The sequence below is a fragment of the Actinia tenebrosa genome, unplaced genomic scaffold, assembly GCF_029948245.1.
Source record: "Actinia tenebrosa isolate PJP-AT-01 unplaced genomic scaffold, QUT_ActTen_1.0 PGA_scaffold3__52_contigs__length_22856419, whole genome shotgun sequence".
NCBI classification, from domain to species: Eukaryota; Metazoa; Cnidaria; class Anthozoa; order Actiniaria; family Actiniidae; genus Actinia; species Actinia tenebrosa.
Genome location: NW_028292580.1, coordinates 17192229 through 17219764, shown reverse-complemented (window position 1 = coordinate 17219764; position 27536 = coordinate 17192229). Strand labels below are relative to the sequence as shown.

Below are 27536 nucleotides of genomic sequence, written 5' to 3'. Positions count from 1 at the left end.
TGAGATCAGTCAAAAATATGAAAGGTACCGACTGATTAGGTTTGATTGACAGCAGCGAAAAACTAAATTTCAGCACACAGCTCACAGACACAGAGTTCACATGTTTAAGAAAATTCCAGTAACCCTTCCCCTGGATCTACCCATGATCTCACCTCTGGAGTCTCAAGCCGCTTACCATTAAGTTGAACTGACCAGTCCAACTCCAATTTTTTCAGAGAATAAGGGTAGGGTTAGACGTCTTGGAAAGCCCAAGCCCCAACCCCCCCCAAGAGCCCCAGAAGGCCTGATACTCGGGCTAGGGTAGGGTGTGTGATTAAGACCCAGACATCTGAATCATAAAAGCATGCAGTAAAAACATGCAGTAGAGTGTAAAATATATATCTTTGAAGTAGTCCTAACTAATAAATAGTTAATAATTATTAGTAAGATGATAGAGTGCACGCACTAAATCCGTGAACATTAATTAGTACTAATTAGTATTATTTCATACAAAATCCTTTGTTTTCTATTGTTTATTTATTACCATTTAGTACTAAAAGTTAGTATTTGTTTCACGGGTTTAGTGCGTGCACTCTAGCACCAATGAAACAATTGAAAACGAGAAATAAATGTGCTTAGTTTTTATGCTATTTCATGGATATATGGTTTGTACTCCAACGAATGGGTCTTTATAACAAGCTTGCTTTTGGTGGGGCAGGCACTAAAAATATTTCTTTCGAAAAAGGAATATCCTTAACAAGAATTTATAAGGAATTGTTGATTAGAGTGCAAACAATATAACCGTGAAACTTTAGCAATACCAAATAGCACAATTTCATGCAAATTCCATTGTTTTCTATTGTTTAATTAGCACTATTTTGTACTATTTAGTAATTAGTGTTTCACGGATTTATTGTTTGCACTCTATCTAACCAGGGATTTGGGTGGGGATGAGGATGAAATACGGGGAGTTTTAGGTTTTAGGGGCAGAAAATGGGAGGGTTTGCACCACCCCTCCCCCTATATGAGCGGTATTTATTGTTTGCGGTGAACGCTCGCTGGCTGGATTAACCCCTCTACTCTTTAGAAAAATAAACATTCTGAAAACATGAATAAATACCAATTTTCAGTTCAAATTTGAAAGGATGGAAATAGATATGACAGAGCGTTTTCACTCACGTGAGAAGGCAGCCATAAACAATAGAAACTTTCTGCACAGTATTTGCATAAAAATAGAGTACGATTCCCGGAGGATAGAAAATGTATTGTTTTGGTACCCCATAATGGCCGCTGTGACGTCACGTGAAAACGCTCTATAGCATCAATTTGTATACAAAAATTGAAGAAAAAAATCAGAAAAAATCACGCTGTTATATATCGAATATATGTCGTGAATAAGAGACAAAATATAATAGGGTTATTATTAATGTTACACGAGCCATGCTCTGATTGGCCGAAGAACAATAGGAATAGACCTCGTGCCAGACCCCACAAATTACGTCAATAATAACAGTATGATTCGAACACAGCCAAACAAATATGTTGTTCAGTTCTCGATGTTATTTATTATATTTTATATTATTTGTAAAAGATCTAGTACCCCAGGTTAAGAGTAATGAAGAAAATGAGGAGACTCTTGAGAGAAAATATCAGTATTTTAGTGAATCGGAGCGAACTAAATCTCGGGAACATGCTCGTAGAATGTTTTACTACGGATATGATAACTACATGAGATACGCATTCCCTTTAGATGAATTAGATCCTATACACTGTACGGGACGAGGACCAGATCATCTTAACCCGTAAGTATACATATATATATATATAATACTGGTCCTTTTCATAGGAGGTAATAACGTGTTTGTACAGGATCTGTTGACTACATATTTATGCAAATTGACACAATGAAACATAAAAACTTGAATACTTGAAATAAAAAAATACATTATCTACTTCCATTTTACTAGTTTTTATATTTCCTTATACTAAATCGTTCTTTTTGTTATATATATATCACTTAGTATTGTTATTACTTGCTATATATAATATCAGGGCTGTCAACTCTCCCGGATAAACCGGGAGTCTCCAGATTTTGGACCGTATCTCCCGGTCTCCAGATTAGAGTCTCAATTCTCCCGGATAATCGCCGAAGCTGACCATTTCTTGTGAGACTCAACTTTCACAACCATAATTAAAATTCCAATTATTTTGTGTTGTTTGTGTTATTTTACATCGCTAACAAAATCAAAACGTTCCTCATAAACTGTTCTTGCAAGCAGGCCATTGCAATATAAGCGATAATCTGATTGGTCAGAAATAAACCAATCATATCAAATGTTACAAAGCGAAAGACGTCTTTTCGCGCGCTTTTTGACGCGCTGTGACGTCATTTCCCTTCCCTATCAATTCTCCAGATTTGAATATCTCGGGGGTTGACAGCCCTGTATATAGCTATGTAGTGTACACCACCACCCCTCAGTGATGTTTATAGCACATCACCCCTCCCCCCAGTGATGTTATAGCACATCCATCCCCCAGTGATGTTAATAGTACACCCATCCCCAAGTGATGTTAATAGCACATGACCCCTCCCCCCAGTGTTGTTAATAGTATGTGACCCCTCGCCCAGATATATTAATAGCACATCACCCCTCCCCCTGTGATGTTAGTAGCACATCACTCCTCCCCCCAGTGATGTTAATAGCACATGACCCCCCCCCCCAGTGATGTTACTATCACATGACCCCTCCCCCAGTGATGTTAAAAACACATCACCCCTCCCCCCCAGTGATGTTACTATCACGACCCCTCCCCCCAGTGATGTTAAAAACACATCACCCCTCCCCCCAGTGATGTTAATAGCACATTACTTTAATCTATGATGTTATTGTCATTGTTTTAGGTCAAATATCAATATTAATGATGTTCTAGGGAATTATTCTCTTACTCTAGTGGAATCATTAGGAACTCTTGCAGTAAGTTAGTTATAATGTAACTATTGGTGCCTTAAATCACTCTGAGTAATGTACTGTAACATATAAATGTAAGGCACCCTACCCTGACCTCCGGAGGTTCTATTTGGCTTCTAGAATAAATAAATAAAAGTGAGAATACATAACCTCTGGACTTCAGGGTAGAAGCTCCCAAGAATAAGGAAAAAATAATACTTCTAAATACGACAAGAAATTTTGCTCTTATTAATCTGAACTTCTGGTATACACCTAACTCAAAAAATGTTGTCATCGCCAAAGGCGATAGTCAATAGGTCATTCTGACATGGAAATGGTTTCGTTAAATACACAGACATCGAATCAGTCTCAGCATGAAGGTTGATGAGAATAAGAATAAGATCGAAGCACAAGTCATTCCAGCTATTCTTGGATGTTGGAATGACATACATGTTATTGATTTTTGCCTATTGCCTTTGGTGATGACAACGTTTTTTGAAATAGGTGTATGCTCTAACTCAATACTTAATAGCGCAGCGCACTGATTCTAAAAATAGCTTAAAGATTCGGACAAACATTGCATTCTGTTTAACCGCTACGAGGATTATACGAACCGATTTTATTATTTTTACTTAAAGTAACAATAATAACCCATGTAAACTAAGATCAACTGCGATCGGCTGTGAAAATTATCTGCTGAAAGTAAACTCGTAAGTTTGTTTGTCTGAATTTCGCCTTTGTCTTCATTTTTATGACTTCACATCTGTGCTGCGCTGTTGCTGTGAAAATATAGACACAGAAAAATCAGCCATTCTGTTTCTTATACTCCTTGATTTATACAAATATGATAATATTTGGATGTTTTTGTTTTTGTTTTAGATTATGGGTAACAGCAGTGAATTTAAACGTGCTGTACAAAATGTAATACACCATGTATCATTTGATAGAAACAGTACGGTTCAAGTTTTTGAAGTTACTATAAGGTATGATAACATTCAGACAAAATGTCATTAGTCCTGTATAAAGCATAGTGTAGTTGAAGTCAGAATCATTAAATGTCAAAAATTCTTGTCTGATCATATGACTTGAAAAATTTTTTTTACACTTATTTGTGCCATGCATGACCATACAATGATATATTATGCACTCTGATATTGTTATATATGTAAGACTTCAAATAAGTTTTATTACTTATAACAACAACTACTACAAAGCTGCCATCTTGGCCATGTGCTCTCTCTCTCTCTCTCGCATGTGCACTGTACACTCGTTACCAGTCCTTACACATATGTACAGTGTACTGTAGTTGGAGCTTGCAGATTCAGATATTTCCCCCAGGGTGCCAGAGCAAACAACCATTTAACAAATAAGCACACAGGAAGTGTTGTAAGCATGAAAGAAGTGTGAAGAGAAGCACAATTCAAGAGCGATTCAGGGAGGTCAACTGGGTGACTATAGTCACCCACCTTGAAGTTGTTAAAAAATAATAAGAATGAATGATAAGGTAAAACCTAAGAGAGGACCCCTTAAAATCGTTCTGGATCAAACACTGCAAATTATAGGCAAGCTATGGTGCTGTTTACACTTTTTGAGTCCTTTCAGCATTTCCAAATGATGGCATGAGTGATCTGTTCACTAAGTAAGCACAGTTATCGACAGCTTAGAGCGGACACATATAACATAAGCTATATAATGATTAATATATAAATGAGTATATATGTGTTTTCTATCAGAGTGTTAGGTGCTCTATTATCAGCTCATTTGATCATAAAGGATCCTCTTCAGCCATTTGGTGACATGGTTCCTAAGGACTATGAAGATGATCTTCTGACATTAGCACATGATCTGGCCAATAGACTCATAGAAGCATTTGAAAGATCTCCTTCAGGAATCCCTTATCCAAGGGTAAGGCTAATGCACCTTTAATTGTAGTATTAATTGTATCATCACTCTATAATCCCATATAAGGAACTATTGTATTATTTTCAAATTCTCTTTCCTGTCCAAACTAAAGATGATTTTGGATCGTTTCCATTCATATTCTTCTGAGGGAGAACTATGACTTATGGAATCAGTCTACTATAGTTTGGGATGACATAATTAATCTGCAATAGGACTACATGTCAAAACATTCCTCTGACTGCCAAATTTGACTCGGCCTATCAACCTCTTCCAATTTTGTCAGTCCTCAGAATTTTTTTCATGCAATTATTTCCAAATTGGACAGCATGTAATCCTAGTACCTACACTAATTGGCCATTGATTAATAATCGGTTGGAGGTAAGCATGGGGTAGGAATAGACACTTCCATGCTGTGTCATATCTAGCCTCCTCAGATGGCTACCCCATATATCCTCTGTTGGGATCCCTGTGTTACATTTTATGGCAGAGAAGAACTAGGAACGAGAGAGAGGGAGTCTAAGGAGCAAAAAAGAGCCAAGGAGATTTCTGCAGAGGAGGCTGTGCCATATTCTTTATCCTGGATTCTTTAGCATGAAGTGACCAGAAGTGCACCAAAATTTTCTAATGTGTGACACTGTAACTAATATGATTTATAATATATTTCATTTGTTTGATCCCTCTTCTCAGGTTAATTTACAAACAGGTTTGCCAGTGGAGAGTTGGACAGACACATGTTTAGCCGGGGCCGGCACCCTCATCATAGAGTTTGGAATTCTAAGCCGCCTTTTGAATGATCCAACTTTTGAGAATTTGGCTCGTAGGGCTGTGTCTGAAGTGTGGTATCACAGATCTAATATGACTGGATTACTTGGTAAATAATTCAATTTCATGCACTGCTCATGTTTTATGCAAATAGTTCATCTTTATGCACCAAAGGAGGAATGTCCACATTGCTTGTGTTTTTGTAGGGATGTGGTGGGGTGGAGGGTTAGGGAGGGGGAAGGGGAGGGGGAGGCATACACTTGATTAGTTGCCAAAGTGTTTTGGACTCCATGTGAATTTAATTGAAAAGCACTTTTTTTGTATGAATGTGTGTTTGTAGGAATGGGAGGGGGCTAGATATCTTGGTATCTACATTTTATTCCAGCATTCAAACCCCCTTGGGGGAAACAAAGCCAAAGAGATTAAGATGTATGCACCTTGTGAAATGACCCTCATAATATAGCTCAATGTATTGAGAGAAAAAAATGAGATGGAAGTATGAGAAAAAGATGAAATTATTGAATCATTCAAGCCCCCTTGGGGGAAACAAAGCCAAAGGAATTAAGATGTATGCACCTTGTGAAATGACCCTCATAATAGAGCTCAATGTATTGAGAGAAAAAAGTGAGATGGAAGTATGAGAAAAAGATGAAATTATTGAATCATTCAAGCCCCCTTGGGGAAAACGAAGCCAAAGGAATTGAGAGAAAAAAAGGAGATGGAAGTATGAGAAAAAGACGAAATTATTGAATCATAGATTAGTATTTATATTAAAAGAAATTATTGTAAGTCATATTGTTTAACTGCCATCTGGTTAGCTCTGTTGTTTGGGCACCAGTCTGTTGTGCATGAGATTGTGGGTTCAAGCCTCTACGGCCGGAGCAACACTCAGGGTCTTAAAATATCTGAGTAGAAGGTGCTGCCTTTGCACTAAAATTACCTGCAAATGGTTAGATTTTCAACATGGCCCAGATGACCACGTAATATTGTAGCCCTGTCTCATTTAGAGATGTTAAACATAGAGGGTCACAAGTTTATCGGTACTAAGTTGGCAACTGTCATGTCTTACGCTCTTTAAATAAAGTTGGAAAATTACCATCATCATTATCGTCATCATCGTTGTTGTTGCTGTTGTTGCCATATTATGTTGTTATATACTGAAGGCATTTGAAATGTTTTGTTTCAGGTAATGTTATAGACATAAAGACTGGTCAATGGAAGGGTACGATGAGTGGAGTAGGTGCAGGATTAGACTCTTTCTATGAATATCTTCTCAAGGTATATTTCTTTACCTATACGAAAAAAAATTGCTGACGCTGATAATCATGCTTATCAAATGAAAATCTCATGATTTTAAGTTTTTCATTTGGGTAAAAGCAAACGAAGAAAACAAAGAAAATGATACAAAGAAAAAACAACAACAACAACAACAACAAAACGAAAGAAAGCAAGAAAAACGAAATAAGATATATAAAAAATGCACTGGCGTCAAATAATACAATATCCTATTCATTCATTCACTCACTCACTCACTCACTCACTCACTCACTCACTCACTCACTCACTCACTCACTCACTCACTCACTCACTCACTCACTCATTCATTCATTCATCTATCTATGTATTTATGTAATTTTTTATTTGTTTGTTTGTTTGTTTGTTCGTTCGTTCGTTAACTCTCGATGATATCTTCCTACGCGTTCCGTCTTGTCAACAGGGCTATATCATGTTTGGAAACCCAGAAGATCTTAAGCGTTTCAATGATTTGTACAAAACAATACGTCATCATCTACGAAAAGGGTAAGCTACTTTGTGCGCACCTTCAGCTCTTCAGCTACTAGCTTAGGAAACACTGACGTTGTATATAGCTGTATTGTAATTCTCCCAACTTATTTATCCATATTTTTAATACATTTTATTCACCAGGGCCCGGTTGTACGAAGGGTGGATAGCGCTATACAACGGATAAATCCAGTGGATCCAGTGGATAAATCGATGCTGTTATCCAATAAATAAGATTTATCCGTCTGGGCCCAGTTGTACGAAGCCTGGATAGCGCTATCCCACAGATAAATCTTATCCAGTGGATGAATTTATTGGACAACAGCATCACTTTATCCACTGGATAAGGATTTATCTGCCGGATAGCGCTATCCAGCCTTCGTACAACCGGGCCCTGATAGGGCTATCCACCCTTCTTACAACGGGCCCAATGCGTTGTTTTTCCATTCCTCTATACAACAGTACTAGTTACGTCACTATCTTTTATCCCATGTTCCTCTATTATTAGCCTTTCCGAGGCTAAAGAATAACAGAGTCGAGTTGCAATAGCTGTGCATCGTAGGACAGTTTTATGGGGCATATTTCCAAGATTTCGTCTATGCTGGTCCCCTAAAACAGTCCCACAATTACTGAATGCAATTCGGAATGGCTATTTCCTACATGGTGTCCTCATTGTTACATCATGGCTATCATTCATAGTTTTTTGTTTACTTTTCAATGCTTCAGACGATTAAAATGCCACGAAGGTTCCGGTGACACTCCTCTATACGTAAACGTAAATTTTCAAACGGCAAAAATAGAGAATTCCTGGATTGATTCGCTACATGCTGCATTTGCTGGAGTTCAGGTTGGTACTGGGCTAGAGAATAGTAGAGAGAGCTCATAGGTTGGATATTGAAGAAATAGAAAGCGCGCGGGCGTTCTGTGTGTAGTCATAAAGCACGCGGAGATTGGCAGAACACGAGAGAAGTACGCGTCGTGCTTCTCAACAATTCTCAAGTGTTCTGCTAATCCCAAATTGCTTTATGACTACACACAGCACAGCAAGCAAGTTTTTTTTCTCTTCAAAAATACGACTTAGAGTAACCGTTATTTTGGATACGAATTACAAAATAGAAAGTGCGCGTGTGCTGTGTGCTCTCATAAAGCACGCGCTCGCATCCAATCAAAACGCGAGATTCATAACAGGTATTTTATGAAGAGAGTTTTAGTTCAAATAGAGAATGTGTTCTTTTGGAGGAAATATTAATGGGTTGCAAACATTCCCAAGAGAGTCAAAAAGACAAAAGCATGGCTGCCATTTTGGTGCCGTTAACGATGGATGCTAATGAGAAATATTTTCAGTGTTAAATGGCACCAACATGGCCGCGATGACGTAACGTGCAATCGAAGAATTCTAACAGTTTTGTATCAATTTGTTCAGGTTCTCAAAGGTGACATAGGAGAAGCTATCTGTACGCATGCAGTTTTCTATTATATCTGGCGTAAATACCAGGCGTTACCCGAGAGGTTCAACTGGCATACTAAAAACCCCGATGTGTCGTTTTATCCACTCAGACCTGAACTAGCTGAGGCAACCTATCTCCTTTATCAGGTAAAATTATGCAGTGAATCTCTTATCTAGTCGGTTAGTGTAAACTGTCATGAAAATCTTGTTGCAATTTGGTGTATTATAGAGAGATTTTTGTCTGACCGTGAAATAATTAGAAGAATAATAGGCACGGGCGAGCGGATAGGAACACCATTCTTAAGAAAAATTGGTAACCCATCGAGTTTTTTTTATTGCTTGATTACGTCACTTTCGTCCGTCCGTCCATCCGTGTACACACCACAGGGATCCCGCTTGATTTCAAGCAAAACTCGCAAATGCCCTTTGGTCTTGGAATGAACTATTCAGTATGCAGTATTCAGTATTCAACCTTTTTTGAAATAGATGTATAACCAAGAGAATATGTGAAGTACTCTTGCTGTAACATAGTTCATCCAACCGATTCAATAGTTCTGTTAATACATGCAAATGGAATACCTTAGTCTAAACGTACACGCTAAATACCAATTTGAAGTGTCATGAAATTGTCGTCCTACCATGAATTTGATCATCCCTGAGGTTGTTTCAGGGATGGTCTGGTGCTTGACATACAAGTGGTTGTTTGACATACAGGGGTTGTTTCAGGGATTGTCTGGTGCTTCGACACACAAGTGTTTCAATTGTATTCTTTCAGGCAACACAGCACCCTTTTTATCTTCATGTTGGACGCGATATTCTGAAAGATTTAGAGACTAACACCAAAGCAGAGTGAGTAATGACCTGTATAATTTAAGAAAATGCGTAATAGGTAAATTACGAGCCTTGTATGAAACGAATGAAGAAGAGGGCATACAAGCCTTTCACAACTTCAAGTTGCGTAAAAAATGAGCCAGCTCAACTAGAAACCGTGGACAGCTGTTTCGGCCTGTATTGTGCCTCGTCAGCACGGTGTATCTAGTGAGCTGGTAGAATCCCACGAAAAAATAGTACATCAGACATGAGGTGGTAAGCCGTGCCATTCCCACACGGCTTATCGCCTCATCTCACTTGTACACGATGTTAATCTTCATGATACTACGGCTTAACAAAGTTTTAATAATCCAGGGACTGACACGTGGTCTAATTATAAGAAAACGCTAACTCGTGAAGCAGTGGCGTAGCCAGGATTTTGCCTGGGAGGGGGGCCTGGCTACGCTCCTGTGAAGTGGCTTCGTTATACGTGATACGGCAGTCGATGAGTCACTCTAACACAGGCATTTCCTTCCAAAAGCCATGGGTGAAAATCATGCATATATATTTTAGTGTATGATAAGGCTCGTTGCCCGGTATGGACCTTTCCCGAGCTCGCTTGAGTGACCATGAAACAGCAGTTCCAAGTCGAGGTTGAACTTGATACAATAAATACTGTAAATATATATACACTTATCGAGTCCAACATCGACTTAGGACTATTGTTTCGTGGTCACCCAAGCGAGTTCGGGAAAGGTATATTATGTGGAAGATCATATCGATTCTATGTGTCCTCGGCACCAGTCTGTAGTGCTTTATAGAGACCAAGCTCAGGTCAAACGACGAAATGCACATGGGCCGAACCTAATGGAACCTTAAAATCTTGGATACGAGGCTTACATGAAAATGCAAAAAAACTACCACAAATTCCATCGAGAAAACTGTGATTTTTTTGTTTTTCCATGTTAGCCTCACATCCATGATACTTTTGAGAAGGCTCCATGAAACAATGGATAACAAGGCGGTCTTCCTGATGTCATTAGGTTCGGCTCATGTGAAGTTCGACGTTTAACCTTAGTCTAACAGTGCTAATCAGTGTTTAAACTCTAACATACAGATGTGGCTATGCTACCCTGCACAACGTGATCGATAAATCACAAGAAGATCGGATGGAGAGCTTTTTCCTTAGTGAGACATGTAAATACTTATACCTGGTAAGACAACACGTAAAAAACCTGTGTAGGTTTTCGCTTCCTTTCAGACTTAATACTTTGCATTGAATCATAGATGTCAGAGGAGAAACGATAGTACTAGTGCACGCGTTGTTTGTGCTTCCCTCAGTCATATTATCCAGCGGAATCTCCCACGAAACAGTGCTCGCATTGCTCGGGGCACGCGTGCAAGTCGTTTAATCATGCATTTTATCATATTCAAAACGTTAATTTGCGCGTTATGAATCATAAGTATTATTATAATCAAAGTTTGTTGTGCTCACGTCACAAATATTGATGTCATATAAGAGTAAATGGTTTTTTTTCAACCCAGGTGTTGAAGTTGTGTGTGAAATGTGATTGTCCGGGTGAGTGTAGTCTTGAGAAAGACTGTTGTTGGTGGTGACTGACGTTTCGACAACCTGAGCGGAAGTCATCTTTCAGAGTCTAGTGAGAAAACGAAAAGAGTCCAGTGAGAAAAATGGACTCTGAAGATGAAACGTCAGTCACCACCAACGACAGTTTTTCTCAAGACTACACTCACCCGGACGATCAAATTTCACAACAAACTATTCTCATCTAGATCACTGATATAAATATATATATATATATGGCCCATATTCATTTTCATTGACAGCTATTTGACCATGAAAATCATGTCAACCAAGACGCTTCCAACTACATTTTTAGTACCGAAGGTCACTTGTTTAGACTCGATACAAAGCAAAGAAAAAGACCCTGGGACGTGACGTCATTTCCGCGTCACAGGTTCAAGTTAAAATCTAATATGACTCCAGTTACCAAGCAACAAAGAAATGACTCTTGTGGGGTAAGATGATTTTTGAATTTCTGTTTGTTGCTATGGCAACTAGGTATTTAGGAATGTTCAAGTGTAAGAAAGAAATGTCAATATGCAAATGAGATGACGTAAATTCAAGACTAATTTATTATACAAAAATGCTGTTGTGGAAAGTACTGCTGTTTTTTCGTTTGCAAATCATCCTTAAAACTGAAATATATGGCTTTGTACACTTTTAGGTTATTTCACTTCAGAACACTTGTCGTACATTACACTGCAAAATGTAACGCATTCTGGAAATTACGTCATCTCATTTGCATTTTGATATTTCAAATGTTTGTATTTCTGAAAACAGAAGACAGTGCAACCATACTACTACACTGTTCGCATATAAGTGTTTTTGAAAATAAATTTTTTCCTTGATATACACTGTAATGTCTAATTTTTGAATTATTTACTTTTTTCTGGCAGTGTGAGAATTTGGTGGAGAGTTTCTACAATCCTTTGCCGCTTGATGCCAAGTATTTATTACAAATCGAGAAAGAAATCGGGCTATATGATTAATATCTGGTGACTCAACTGCTCTAGGATTACTATAATAGTCCCCTTAGACGTGAATAATTGTCCAAGGTGTTAAAAAAGGTCTCTATCATTGCAAGCTCACCGTTCGTCTCGCTTCGATGCAAAGACACGGCTACTTTTCAAGATGGCGCCGGGAACTGTTGAGGGGATTATTATCTACGAGGATATAAAGCAAAAGAGGGGAACTGTTGAGGGGATTATTATCTACGAGGATATAAAGCAAAAGAGGTGTTGCACCATCACATGACGGCAGCCATGTTAGATGGCAGGAATAATACCATCGTTTTACACGAGAAAGAATTCTATTCTCAAGAGCAAAGGGATTTTATTGTTCTGCCATTTAACCACATGCAGCCTAAACTGCATTCTGGGCGTGGGCACGCGATGGTGCAAACGTCTTTAGACCTTATCCATCTTGGCTCAATATTTTCGCATTCCAGATCACGTGTCATGCTCTTGAGAATAAGTTTCTTTGTTTTGAATTGTATCCATATTGAATGCTTGTGCATTAAACAAAGAAATGATACTCTAGAGAATGACACATGGTGTGAAATGAGTAGTCTATTCAGGTAAAACCTGTTCGTTGTACATTCTCGTTCCTAGAGCCTGCGCTTCTCCTGGTCAGCACAACGCAGGATCTGGGGACGAGATGATAAACCCATCGTCACTGCAGGCACCGGGGGAAATAATTCAGCTGCAGATTCCTTTTCTATCATTGCTGTAGATGGCTTTCTGAATGAATATATAGCTGTTTGAAACGAATTCGAAGCGAATTTCGAAATGTAAAAATAAAAACTTTCAAACTACTTTGAATTAAATTCACATTAATAATTTAAAATTCTTGAGAAAATTATTGTGTGAGTTTACTGAGGGATTTTCAATTGCCCTATTTTACTATGACGTCACATCAAAACAATCTATTGTTTCAACGCAAAGGATCATGGTCGTCGGAGGGGGTCAAATCAACGCAAATTCACCGAAAATTGTTCTAAAACCCGAAGACAAAGGCGAAACTCAGACAAACAAACTTCTACATTACTTTACGCAGATGATTTTCATAGTTCGCAGTAGATCTTTGCTTAATTGAATTATTCTAGCTTTTAGTAAAAATAACACATTCCGTTCGTATAATACTCGACAAGCTATTCTTAGAATCTGTCGCAGCACCGAAGTGACTTGGTAACATTCCATGTATGTCACAGAAACTATTGGATTCCAACGAAACCTGTTTTGTCAATGATCACGCGCGTGTCGTGTCATGATTGAAAACCGGCGTAAGAAATGGAGAATAACAGCTGTCCACCAGGCAACCAGCACAGTCACACTCCATTATGTGTAGTATCATATACTAGCGATTAGCGTTTGGTGCAAAGGGTAGGAATGAATAGCCATACTGAGGTTGAGGTACAAACTGGGACGAGTTCGCATTGCAGTTTATTGTGGGACTGTTTTAGGGAACGAAATGTGTCAAAATCTTGGAAATGCTCCCTAAAACAGTCCCACTGCACTGCCAACTCGGCCCACTGAATTTTTTCACTCAACCTCGGAATGGATAATAGAACAGTGTTGTGAATAAAGCCGGAAAAATTAGATTTCACATGATAGCCTGCGCTGGTCGGCGGTGTTGCGAAGGAGAGACATTGACTTTACACTGTATACTAGTTATGAGCCAGTTGCACGGAACCTATGCATTTCATATACGAAATATTTCAAATAACGATTAATAATAAACATGAAATTCCAAGGAAGCCACAAAAAACCTGCTTCATACGATCTACGACCAATGGATGCGGCTTCGAAACTGGCGGCCATCTTGTATCGCAAGGTTTTATGGGCCATCCAGGGGGTAAATATAAAAAGCTAATTCGTTACAGTAATGGCGTCGATTGACAACAACAGTTCACAACAAGACAACTCGACTAGAGATGGACTAAAAGAGATGCAGTTCCTCAAATGAGAAAATGTCTCAAATATTGGTCATCATTTCAGCATCTTTGATTTTGTTCTGTCCCCTGAATGACAAGGTCTTGCCGCTGCATCGACGAAGTACTTCATCGTTCCTTTCTCCTGTCATGGCTGCCATCACGTGATGATACGAAACCTCTATTCAGAGTGAATGAAAAAAACCCACACAAATAAAGAGACATTCAAAGGAAGTTTGTAGAAAATAGCTTTATTTCCATATACCTTTTCACTTTATATTCAAGCAGTCTTCCACAAAGCCTCTAAGGCAGGACTGGTACAAAATAATTTGTATTTACAGCCGAGTAGGAAATGCTCTACAATAAAAAATCTATTAACCATCAGTCATAGGATGAATAAATAACCAGCTACAAAAAAATACTAACTCATCCAGGTCACGTGATTGGGCAAGATCATCATATTTCCCGCCTACTGCGTATACAGCTATTTGAAAAACGATTGGTAAAGGATTTGTTGCATGCTGCATAACAAGCCCGAATGCACCCTTCTCAAAATTATCTTCAATGCGAGGAGTAACATGAAACACAAAAGAAATTGACCTTTTTTTCATTGTTGCGTGCGCATCCAACTTGACGGGCCACAAAACTGAAAAAAACGAAAATTCAGTAAAATTGAGAAGACGGTTTTATATTTAAAGAGGAGAATGATCGAATTTATAAATCCTTATCGTAAAAAAATTCATAGCAATACATGGTAATACTCGTGTTCTGGTATCGTGGCCCGTCAAGTTTCTTAAATTTGGGTGCGCACGGTCAATTACTTTTTCGCGATGGAATTTGTGAATTTTTTTTCCGTGTTAGACACATTTAAGTTAATTTTGAGAAGAACGAACCTTTCCCAAAATTATCTTAAATGCTAGGCTAACATGAAAATACAAAAGAAATCATACTTTTCCTCGATGGAATTTGTGGTATTTATTTCGTATCACCATGTTAGCCTCACATCCAAGTTAATTTTAAAAAGGCTCCATGCACTAGGGATGATGTGAATACCAACAGCGAAAGGTCACAACGATTTGAACTTTCCATAAAACTTATCTGCACGTTTTTCCGGTATATTTTTTTTCTGCGCTGACAAATATACTTTACATACAAATACAATGTATTTCAAGCTTAGTATGCAACATGTAACAAAACTTCTGCCAACGTTTTTTGGAATAATTATATACCTATTTCAAATAAATGTAGCCGGAGCCAAAGGAGATAAGCGATAGGTCATTCCAAGATGGACCCCTTGACTGAGTCCCGAGAGCAATAGGCCCTTTGCAGCTCAGTAATCACATGCTGAGTAATTCACTGAGAGCAAATGAATGAACATCTTGATTCCCATGGGTGTAATATACTGGTGAGCAAACAACTTTTCTACAACCTGTTTCGAGAGATCGTAATACTGGTTACACATCGTTTCATTCAGTTCTTTACAAGTAGCTAAAAAGAATCATCAATATAAAAAAATAAAATAAAAAAATTTGCTCAACAGTACAGACACGTGACCGTTTAGTGCAAAGGGCCTATAAAAGGCATAAAAAAAAAGACCTTGTTTTGTCTCCCAGAACGATTCCTCTAGGAATTCAATGCAAGGGGTCTACAATCGAGTTGTTTTAAAAGCTTTAGTCGACTACGAACGACGCTTAACAAATATCTCAACAATGACCTCCGTTTTCTTGACAATAATAATAATAATATAAGAAGCACTAGTCATTCAAGCTATATTCTAGGTGATACTAAGAATGACCTATCTCCTGGAAGATCACGTGAAATGTTTCAAAAAACAAGACAATTCAACATTGCACGCACTCTTTCCTTGAAGTAAAATCACCTGCCTGTAAATTGTCCAATATTTCACTTTTTTGGTACAAATGTAATATCTGAAGTAAATCAAATAAGTATATTATATAACAGATTCCCCTGCTTCTACATCCGGCGAAGTTTCAAACAATCGTGCTGTTACATCAGGCAATATTCCTTGCGACTTTGGTCGTGATTTTGTTGCGAGAGAAGTCGCTTTTTTTCCATCATGCCTTATATGGTGTTGTTTGTACCGAAGCTACACGCCACAACACATCCTGTTTATCAAACTCAGAAAAGGCATACGCACCAAAAATTGCGAGACACGTTTTTAGGAAAATTGCTCAGTGAAACAGCATTCTAATAGTGTTAGTATTGATCCCGACGCCAGTCACGTGTCTCACCGAGCTAAAAAAAATGGACATTAGAAATAATATTGATCAATGAAATGTTGTTTGAGCTCAAGAGTCATCGTGAGGCAGTAACAGCAGTGTCAAAAATCCTTGCAGTAAATTTGATATATAAGTTATATTATATATTTATTAAATATAAATTATAAGCCAATTAGAGAATATTTCAATATTAAAAGTCTATCCAACAATATATTCAATAAAGTCCCAATATTAGTATAGTAAAAGGCGATATCATATATTACGTAACAGCGTGCTTAAAAGCGTTGTGTACATACGATTAAGTTAGTCATCTAAAAAGCTTCATTGAAGCTGAGACCGCCAAGGATTACGGGTAGAGATACATTTTACATATCTTAATGACAGCCTTATTACTATTCATGGACTTGAGATCTTTTTACCAGTTACAGTCTCGCCTCTTCGAAGCATCCTCAAGCTGCAGTTTGCATCAAAAGCTACATTTATGGATATGAAATGTTTCCCATAATCCTCAGCGATCTAGGTTATTAGTGACTAGATTTAGTGAAAATAAGTGAACTACATCAAAGAACAAGTCGTTTTTCAATGTCCTAAACTACGCAGATGATATTCCACATAAGAGCAACAGACTGTATTGTATAGTAACTGGTGCCAGCCACTACTACACACACACAGTATGGACAGTACTCACACTCACTTGCAGAATTATTGAACTGTTCTTAACGACTAGAAAAACTAAGTTATCAGTAGCCACCGTGTTGGATAAGCGACGCGACTGTCAATAAGCCTGAAGCGAGATGACGTTTTACCCCCGACTCTATACCATAATAGTTTTTAGAATTCTTTCATATTAAATTTTTTGATTCCTTAGAGAATACAGGAACAATAGTCATAATTAAAGAACAAAAGCAATGTGAAAAGGATTATGGTCTAGAGACGGGGCTAAAACGTCATCTCGCTTCAGACTTATTGGAGGGAAAAGATGGTTCGAGTTATCATTGCATTGCATTGTGGGGCTGTTTCAGGGGTCATAATTTCAAGATGGCGTCTATTTCCCTCAAATAGTCCCACAATGCATTACGATACCAACCCGACCCAGTTTTTTCCTCCACCTCGGAATGGCCAATATGGCGGAACGTTTTTGCTGAATTTATTCTGTTGGGAAGTGATGTCGGCACTCAAATATGCAAACAGATTTGTTGGTCGACTATCATGGTCTGTTTATCAAAATTGAAATCGCATTTACTAATCATTTGTTAAGACAACTATTCTGCAAGAGTATAGATAGAAATGGCATTTCATCTTATTAGCTATGTGATACAATGCAGCAGCACAATTTGAGCAAATGAAAATAAATGGGAATCCTGTGTTATCGGCAAACTGCACGTCACCGACACTAGAGAAAAACGTTTGCGCATGCGTGCACTTCAGCACGTTTTCTAAGAATTTTGAAGAGTTTGAGTGAGAAAATAAATGTTTGTTTTCTCCAAGTATACGAAAAAGTTCGAGAGTATACTTTTGTAAGACCAAGATACTGTATTAACAAACACAATATGAAAGAATTACCCTTAAGTTTCAAGCATGGACACTAAGTATTGGTATTTTGTGAAGTCCAATTTATCAGGCATGTTTCAAAGTCAAATTTACATATGTTTTGAGTAATTTGCATACGGATTCAGAGCATGCGCAGACGTTTTTCCACTCGTGTCCATGTCACCAAAAAATCATTTACAGTTTATATTTCTATTGCTTAATAAAATTGAAATTGGTGTTTTGGTTTTTTTTTCGAATTTTAAGCCAACAAATTTTGATTTTGTATAAAAATTATATTAAAAATCTGACAATTCGTTATCAGTAAAATTTTGGAACGTCCTTTCGGTGGGACTTGTCTAACTTATTTCAAACAATTCAAATTTTTGATGCAAAATATTGCTTTTGTCAAAGTCTACAATGTATATGGCAGGACTACAATTCGTAATCTACGATCTAAAAAACTATAAATCGGACTACATTTTTATACAAATTTATCCTTTTGACATGCATAGTTTGTGCATTTATACAAAGAACTGCGTGTAGCTAGTTCTGGAAAGGGTTTTTCAATCACTTGCATGTCGACCATGTATCTCGTTACGTCATACAACATGGCCGCCAGTTTGTTTCCTTATCAGGAACGGGCGTAACTGATAAAAAGCTTATATTAAGAGAAACTAATATTATTATTTCATTCTATTAATGAATATGTTTTTGAATAATTTCATAAAATTTATAAGGACATTAGCGGGCTAGTTGAACAGTGGACATATTGACACTAAATATGATAAGATCCATGTTATCATAGCAAAAGAAGCATAAAGATATTAGCCCTAATAATTTATCCAAATATCTTACAATTCCAAACCTCCTTTTCCATTATCGTGGACATGATATTGAAACTAAATAGTAATTTTCCTTTTTTTAACCAATGTCTACCTCTTTATGCTTCGTGAACACTCTGGCCTGGCATGACAATAGCGATGTAATAAATTAGCAATAAGAAGATTATAAATAAAAGCTCGATAAAATAATACCAGTGTAGAGGCTTTGTACCATCATGTGATGGCAGCCATGACAGGAGGCAGGAACAAAAGACCTTTTTAGCTTCGTTGTACCATTTCAGACCATGTGATGCCACTCTTGGGAGTTGATTCTTTAATGTGTAAATATTTTAACAAGTTCGTCATAAAGAACGATTCTCAAGGGAGAGAAGATGCATACGAAGATAACGGTTTATTAAATCTAGAAAAAGAATTCAGTTTCCAAGGGAAAAAGTTCTATGTTCCTGCCATTTAACATAGCTGCCATCACGTTACGGTTCAAGGCCTCTATTGGGATATAGATATATTAAAGAAATTAAAATATATGAATAATTGTATCTAATAAAATATATCATATGAAGAGCAAATCCCTCTGTAAAATATTTCATATCCTACCGTTCTGTAGCCGGTCGATAGCACCTTGCAATACCAAGCTAAATTAATTGATCTCCCTACTGGGCTGATTCCATTCCTGTTGTATGCACCAATTATTATAAATTATTCAAGATTCGTCGCACCGCACTATACCAATATAACACAGTAGGTTCTTTGTTCCTGTTCGTGCCATGGTGCATATATGCAATAGTTATTGCTAAGTCTTAAATCTTGTTTGATCTACCAATCATCTTTCATGATGAATATAAAATGAATCCGCTCAAGAAATGGACCACAAATGGTTCTCCGTGAGAAAAACCACGTACAAAGTTGCCTTTCGTGGCCAACACAGAAAGCCATGCCATCGCAATCAACCAAGATAAATAAATACATGCTTGAAGTAAAGCACCAATAAGCGATGCTCTGTACATATAGACCATGGTCGTAGCCAGTCTACTAATAACACCGGATCTTGCAATAACTAATATTGTGAAGTATCTTGAAGTACAGCAACCAATAAGCGATGCTCTGTACTTATAGACCATGGCCGTTGCCAGTCGCACTACTAATAACACCAGATCTTCCAATAACAAATATTGTGAAGTATCTTGAAGTACAGCAACCAATAAGCGATGCTCTGTACTTATAGACCATGGCCGTAGCCAGTCGCACCACTAATAACACCAGATCTTCTGTTCTCTGACTAAAGGTCAGTTATCACAATACAAGTATCTGGGATCCCTTTAAGTCCCTCTCTCCAAAAGCTCGATGGGCTTTCGCTATCAGACTCCTCGTCAGTTTTAACAACAGGAGTTTCTGTTTCATGTTGTCCATCTTCCTCATCCCCTAACGTGGTTTGGAGTTCTGAAAGTAGTCTCTCGGCGGCATCGTTTAATTGATCAGTCGAAATGTCAAAAGCATCAGCAATTTCTTGCTCAACTACACGCACTATTGTATCTCCGTCGTCAATGGGGAGTCCCTCACTGCTCAATACTTGGCCCACTAGACCTTGAGAACTACTTGATTTATTTCTATCAAGTTCTGCAGGCTGTAGATGATCCGAACCTTGTGAAGGAGTTCTTGGTAAAATCTCACTTTTGCTACGTTCTCTTGTTTCTAATGGCACTGAAGGTCTTAGATCTCCATTAGCTGTTACAGATAACGGGAAACTCTTTGCTCCTAAGTAATGCAATCATAAATCAGTAATAATTTAGACCAACAAAGTCTATGAAAATGTATGAAAAAACAAACAGATGTTTGTAGACTGTATAATATTGTATTATTAAGACGTCCAACCTTTTAACGGTTGTCGATAGTAGTCACGGGGAGGCTCATTGCGTTGTTTCTCTTGTTCAGTATCGCTTTCATTTGCAGTCATGTCCGAATCACTGAATGGTGGCACCAATAGTTGCCTGTCAGGAGACATGGACGGCTGCGAGAAAGATACAGTTAATTATTTATTTCATAATATATTGTTAATACTTTACAAATCATAGATAATATATACAGTCAATGTCATTAACGTTGTCCACCGAAAAAAGACATTTACACATTTAGACATTTAGACTAAAAGTTATATCACGTGTTTCATTGTGTATTCTTTGCCTCGTGTGCGTCAGCCTGAACTTTAAACTTAGAATGCCCCGCCAATTTGATGAGGATTTAAGATGGAGAATGGTATTTCAGCATTTGTTTTATGCCAGAACCTTCGAGGAAACACGTGATATTTCTTTTAGTCTAAATGTGTAAATAAGTAAATGTGCAAATGTGTAAATGTGTAAATGTGTAAATGTGTAAATGTGCAAATGTGTAAATGTGTGAATGTGTAAATGTGTAAATGTGTAAATGCGTAAATGTGTAAATGTGTAAATGTCTTTTTTCGGTGGACAACGTTAATGACATTGACTGTATATATTAAGATTTTTTAACACATAGATTGTTAATCTTGGAACTTTTAGGGATCTTTTAAGGAATTTTCTTTTCGTATTATTGGTGATTACCAATGAATTTTTCATTTCTAATTTATATTTGTACTTTTTTTCTTATGCACAGCTTCAGTGTAAATAAGTGGTTAGCTTTCTGAATTCTGTGTGAAATAAAGTTATTATTAATATCATTATTATTATTATTATTATTATTATTATTATTATTATTATTATAAGACCATTAGTAAACCATTATATAGAATACCAATACAAGCCCACGTTAATCATTGTACATTTAAATATCAAATACCCCCATTTCGAGTTCGCCTTTGCTCGTCTTAGCTAGCCTCGATTGTGTACAAAGGTGTTATTTTCTTTTATTAAGGTCCATTGTATAGTAACTAATGTACGTATTACGGAGCAATACGAGTTGATTGAAATGCCACGGGTTTTGGTTGAATAGCTAAATATTATGACGCACAACCGGGACAAATGCTTAACAAAGAGAACTCGTAACTTGAGTATTCAGATACCTGTAGAACGGTCAAGGTAGCAGGCAGTGAAGCCTTCCTCTGAGATTCTGGAGTATTGTTATTACTTTTCTTGATTAATGCTGACAGACGGATCGAACCTGGACGGCGGAAACTACGAGAGAACAAAACACGTCAGTTGTCATGGCAACAGTATCCACCAATAACAAGTAGGCAAGCATTTGGTTCCTTTAGTGCCGAATGATCATATATTTTGTGCTTGACTGACAACCTTTAAATTACGCGCTTCGTGATTAGTTGATCAGCGCGCGTGTACTATCCTAACTATATAATAACAATTAATAATACTGAAATGAAATAAAATGAAATATTTCGGCACCTGTTTGGTCGGCTGTGTCGCGGCGATGGAGTAACCGCATTCTTTAGACTTTCCCAGAACCGTTTGTGCTGCAAAAACGGAATATATGTAAATATTAATGATTCGAATCAAAAGAATTCCCTGGCTTACTTTTCTAATGTAATGATGACCTTCAAATTTTATCGATACTGATTAGATACCAAAAAGCCTCTGGATTGATCAAAGTCAGGGCACGGCTAACTCGCAAATGAAATAGCGTGGTATGTTTTGACGATTGCGAAGGAAGGAAAAACGGAGAACCCTGAATTCCGGAACCAGTACTGAATTTCCATATATGGAGGGTGGATAATTAGTTTAGGATGGGGAGGGGTGGGTCATTGCTTTTAAAAATAACAGATATGTGAATATTTCTTCCATAGCATGCGCCGCCACTACCATACAGTCAATGACTCCCCCCCTCCCCCGCCCTCCTGACACTAGATTTCATGGGACCCCTTCTAAATATGGTCTACAGAGTCTAAGTTATCTCTAAGCCAAAATTCCATCTTTCTTCCAGTCTGCAACGATATTGTCAAATACTGGCCTTAAACCAGCTGACTAAATGGGATGCTGATTGAGAGCACTATCACCCTTGATTCCCTTTGTCTTGTATTCTCTCGATCATATGGATATTTACCTGCGACTTTTGCTGGACATCTTCCTTTAAGAACAGTCCTACGTCATCATCGTCCAGTTGACCGGAAATGGCTCTTCGTAACTGAGGGCCCAGTCCATGAAGAGTTCTCAGACCAGCCTGTATAAAAGTACAACTGATGGTTATCTTATGATAGATAACAATAGTCATGGAGTCTTCTCAAAATTCTCGAATTCGAGGTTAACATGAAAATACCAAAAGAAGAAAAAAAAAAAGAAATGCCAAAAGTTCCATCCAGAAAAAGTCTGCGTTCTTTTGTTTTCATGTTAGCCTCTTATCCAAGATAATTTTGAGAAAGCTCCATTGATTAAATTGTTTGATATGGATTGAAGTTTTTTATTTATCAATGAAGTAATATATCAAACACTCAAAAGGAGTGTTACATTCGAATAGACCTCCTCGGCTCGGCGTAATGCTGTCCCATTTCAGACCACGTGTCATTCCCTCGAGAATAAGATTCTTTGCTTGAGTTATATCCATATTCATGTGTCTTCCCATGTGCAATCGAGCGCAAACCTTACACAAAGAAATGATACTCTAGGGAATGACAAGTGGTCTGAAATGGGAAAACCTATTTCTATTCTATTTCACACACTGAGAAGTGAGTGAAAAAACGAGACGAAACCGAGTTTTTTTAAACCAACTTCGAGGTGTTTGGATAAAGGATGAGACACAGTGCTTGACATGGCTTCTCAAGCTATCAATTTAAAGCATACTAATTAAGAATACATTTTCAAACCTCCTTCACGCTTGTGATTTGAGTAGTCAAATGTAAGCAGAGCGAGGATCAGCTTAATATTTAATATTTAATCTTGAGCCGGGAAAAGGCTGGGCTATAGGAACGGTGTTATGTCGATGTTTTAAACACTAATCTTTTTCTATATTAGTAAATTATTTCTACAGACCTGTAGAGCCTGGGTACTATTGCTGTCTTTGTGCTCCATGTCCTCTGCACGTTGCCGTGCCTTGAACCGCCTGAAGTAATCCTGGATAAGGTACGTGGCGTAAAACTTGCCTACTGTTACCTCGTCGTCTAGAATAAACAACAAACATATTATTGTCTGTATATGTAAGTGTATGTAAGTGTTTTTAATTGGCCAGGAGGTCCGCATATGGAAAAAATATAAGGCCCCGTCCACACGTATCCGGAAATTTTTGTATCCGCAAATTTTTTTTTGCGGATACGAAAATGTTCGCGTCCACACGCAGCGTATTCGAATCGTTTTCGAATCGTTTTCTCTGTCCACACGTTATCGGAAATTTCTTGATCCGCCCTGATGCACGCTAGTGTCTAGTCCCTTTGACGAATAGTTTTTCTTATTGAGCATTTGCAAAATCGTGTTTACGTCATCATATTCAAAAATTTGCGGATACGGCCGTGCACCCGTATCCGTATTCGGATCGTATTCGATAATTTCCACTCTGGAGACCGTTTTCAAAAAAATTGCGGATACGGATACAAAAATTTCCGGACACGAGTGGACGGGGCCTAAATAAAATCGACTTTGTTTATAGTGGTTGACACTAGGCAGTAATTCTAACGATAAACTCGTGGTCATCTTTTAATGTCTCTAGTTAATTAGGGACGAGACTTCCATTAATATGCTCATCCGAGGCACGTGAAGGTCTAACCATTTGCAGCTGTAATTACAAAAGCAGCACCTTCTATTCAGTTATTTTAAGATCCTGGGTGTTGGTCCGGCTGAGGCTTAAACCACGACCTCCCGCACAACAGAACGACGCCGACGCTCTTACCAACTCAGCTAACCGGGTGGCGGCTTAAAACTGTGCCCGAGGTCCACTTTTAAGGCCGAGGACACAGTTTTTCCTTATCCCAACCGACTTTAGGCCGGTAAATTACTTGTTTTGTTGTTTAGCAATCCAGTATCCCAAGATAGAAAATGCCGCCCGCTCCAATAGAAAAAAAAGGTTACTATATCGTAGATAAGTGAATTAATAAACCGATGTATTAAACCAATTTCCTACAATTTTCCGTGGCATGTCCTCTTATTTACCACTGTAGAATAGAGATTTTCGTAACTATAAGACGTGAAAAAATTCTGATTTCCTCATTAAATTTAAGACCCAAAACTCGAATTTAAAACGCAATTCGTAGACTTCAATTCTAGATTCTTTCAGATTCTTTCAGGTCTGAACAGAAGAAACAAAATGTGTCTACACACATCTCACGTGAGACTTAACACATTACGTCATTTCCGTTCTCACAACCACGATTTTCGTCATCTAGCCGTCAAAATGTGTTGTGGACTCACGAGGTCAGGCGTAGCCGAAAAACGGATCCTTTTGAAGTTCATTGCGATACTCTAGTTTCGAGTTCTCTTTTGCTCAGCCTCAGTTGTGCGTTAAAATATTCAGCTATTCAACCAAAACCCGTAGCATCTTAATCAACTCGTATTGGACGCCAGGGAAAAACGTTTGCGCATGCGTGCACTTCAGCACGTTTTCTAAGAATTTTGAAGAGTTTGAGTGAAAAAGTAAATGTTTGTTTTCTCCAAGCATACAAAAAAGTTCGAGAGTATACTTTTGTCAGACCAAGATACTGTATTAACAAACACAATATGAAAGAATTAGCCTTAAGTTTCAAGCATGGACACTAAGTTTTGGCATTTTGTGAAGTCCAATTTATCAGGCATGCTTGAAAGTCAAATTATGTTTTGAGTAATTTGCATACGGATTCAGAGAATGCGCAGACGTTTTTCACTCGTGTCATCGTATTGTTCCGTAGCGTGTACATTCCTACTATAAATCCCTTTGCTCTTGGGAATTGAATTCTTTCTCATGTGAACGAATTCTATTGTTCCTGCCATGTAACATGGCTGCCGTCACGTGATGGTGCAAAACCTCTATTGGTTAGAGATAACATATATCATATCTAAGTACCTCCGCCAGGGGGTTGGACGATTGTGTCCAGGAATTCCGGCGATGTTTTTGACCAGACTTTCATTATGATCGCTCGCATCTCCTCATTTGCCTTCTCGATCGAGCCCTTACCTAGAAGAATATTAGAGAACTTTTTTTCAACTAGCACTGTCATCATCAATTAGTTAACAATTATTCGCCGAAGGCGAAGTGAATATCGGGGAATAATAACCGAAACGAAGTTGTGGTTATTATTCCCAATATTCACTGAGCCTGAGTGAATAATTGTTTTAGTATAAATACACAGGTGATTCTTTAAAAAAAAGAAAAAAAAGAAGAAAAAGACACTTTTTTTCCCGGTAACAGCAACAAAGCGGCTGGCCGCCATTTTGGATTATCGCTGGAGGTGATTATCGTGTGATAATCTGAGTTTCTCAACCAATCAGCGCGCGAGATTTTCAATAATCACCTGTGTATTTATACTAATAACTATTATGAAGATCATCGTCAATAATCCCTAAAGTGCCACTACGATGAAATCTTAATATCTCCAATTCTTACAATTTAAACACATGTTAAAGCACTTTACAGAATAACAAAATAGGCGTTTTTTATTTCTTGTTAGCATTTTTGGTTCGAGAGATATAAGATAATTAGAGAGTTTTAGATTGACTTTTTTTCTCGCCGCAAACGGCAAACGTGACCACGTTTTCATAGTTTTCCTTTATTTTACTTTACTATTTACAAACCTTCTCACCAAGCGCAAATACTCTTTTGTTTTTCTACTACTTGGACTTTTTTGCGATTCTTTTTCAGTAATTTAAAATAATTTTTTACTGGTCAACTGACGTTTCACGTTTGCCGCGAACGTAAATCTAAAACTCTCTATTAGTAGGTTGAAGACGTCACGTCACTCACAGTTTCCTTCAAAAAAGATTTCAGTATATCTGAAATTGACTTTCTGATGAATGTTATCTATCATAATAACAGATTGATGCTAAGACCTACTGATGTGTGAGATGTTGTTACCTTCAGGTCGTTTGATGTTCAGTGATGTTCGAACTAGACCAAAGAGTGTAGCGTTGAAGTTCACAGTTCCATCCCTGTTTAACGGCATGTTCATGCTTACTAGACGCTGAAACACAAAGAAAAACATCACTTGCTTATGTGCAATAATATACAGCTATGTTGCATATATTAATATATTATTATAATATATTATAATCATATGTAAATAATGACAAAACAGAAGAAAGTATACCGGATACATGTGCGAAAACTTTGCTTAAATTCCTAACAGTCGTCATCACCTTCATCGCCATAATTTCGTCGTCTCCATCTTCACCCATCATCATTATCACCTACATCACCATCATCATCGTCATCAACAACACCATCATCACCATCCTCATCACCATCATAATCATCCTCATCGTTATTGTCATCATCCGATCATCACCGTCATCATCATTATCATCATTGCCACCATCATCATAACCATCATCATAGTCATCATCATAATTGTCATCATCATCATCATCATCATTTTCATCAACGTCATCATTGTCATCATCATCATCGCCGTCATGGTCATTATCATCATCATCATTATCATCATCATCATCATGATGATATTAACCATGGACTGGCCAGTCGTTACCTTGCAGGCTTCTCTGTGAGGACAGAACTTCCCGAATCCAAGAGGAGGGGCAATTCTCTTTAATACAGTAACAATGTCCAAATGCTTGACACAACCACTGTGGACGTCAAAAAACACAATAAATCACACTAAGACATATAATAACACACCACAATACGGTGAGGACTAAAGGGGCGACGCCGATCGCTAGGGCAAACCT

The 27536-nt window shown here is 37.8% G+C and overlaps 2 protein-coding genes across 4 annotated transcripts in view; one reads left to right on the top strand and one right to left on the bottom strand.

Annotated features, from left to right (window-relative positions):
- The first annotated feature begins 1492 nt into the window (after nucleotides 1-1492).
- On the top strand, nucleotides 1493-13060 carry LOC116298741 (ER degradation-enhancing alpha-mannosidase-like protein 1). Its single transcript, XM_031707284.1, has 13 exons — nucleotides 1493-1781; nucleotides 2882-2954; nucleotides 3807-3910; nucleotides 4661-4832; nucleotides 5517-5700; nucleotides 6778-6869; nucleotides 7309-7391; nucleotides 8100-8220; nucleotides 8797-8967; nucleotides 9596-9669; nucleotides 10748-10844; nucleotides 11479-11670; nucleotides 12112-13060. The coding sequence occupies exons 1-13, from the start codon at nucleotides 1519-1521 to the stop codon at nucleotides 12202-12204; spliced, it is 1719 nt and encodes a 572-aa protein (XP_031563144.1). The 5' UTR covers nucleotides 1493-1518; the 3' UTR covers nucleotides 12205-13060.
- Nucleotides 13061-14379: 1319 nt separating this feature from the next.
- LOC116298733 (voltage-dependent L-type calcium channel subunit alpha-1D) overlaps nucleotides 14380-27536 on the bottom strand; it is a 55693-nt gene continuing 42536 nt past the window's right edge. For 2 of the 3 annotated variants that reach the window (XM_031707275.2, XM_031707276.2), the window contains 10 exons: nucleotides 27338-27434; nucleotides 26707-26812; nucleotides 25699-25809; nucleotides 23703-23830; nucleotides 22780-22896; nucleotides 22125-22192; nucleotides 21788-21899; nucleotides 20626-20761; nucleotides 19351-20508; nucleotides 14380-16072 (listed from right to left, as the gene is read on the bottom strand). In XM_031707275.2, the coding sequence (XP_031563135.2) occupies nucleotides 20033-20508; nucleotides 20626-20761; nucleotides 21788-21899; nucleotides 22125-22192; nucleotides 22780-22896; nucleotides 23703-23830; nucleotides 25699-25809; nucleotides 26707-26812; nucleotides 27338-27434 (1351 nt within the window). In that variant the 3' untranslated portion in view covers nucleotides 14380-16072; nucleotides 19351-20032. The remainder of the gene's footprint in view (nucleotides 16073-19350; nucleotides 20509-20625; nucleotides 20762-21787; nucleotides 21900-22124; nucleotides 22193-22779; nucleotides 22897-23702; nucleotides 23831-25698; nucleotides 25810-26706; nucleotides 26813-27337; nucleotides 27435-27536) is intronic. The other variant, XM_089036129.1, reaches the window with a different exon arrangement.

What these genes read in the sequence shown, in the direction of transcription:
- LOC116298741 (XM_031707284.1), top strand. Translation starts at nt 1,519, where the DNA reads ATGTTGTTCAGTTCTCGATGTTATTTATTATATTTTATATTATTTGTA. An exon ending in GGACCAGATCATCTTAACCC is followed by an intron (nt 1,782 to 2,881) that starts GTAAGTATACAT and finishes TCATTGTTTTAG; the next exon opens with GTCAAATATCAATATTAATG. An exon ending in CGTCATCATCTACGAAAAGG is followed by an intron (nt 7,392 to 8,099) that starts GTAAGCTACTTT and finishes TCAATGCTTCAG; the next exon opens with ACGATTAAAATGCCACGAAG.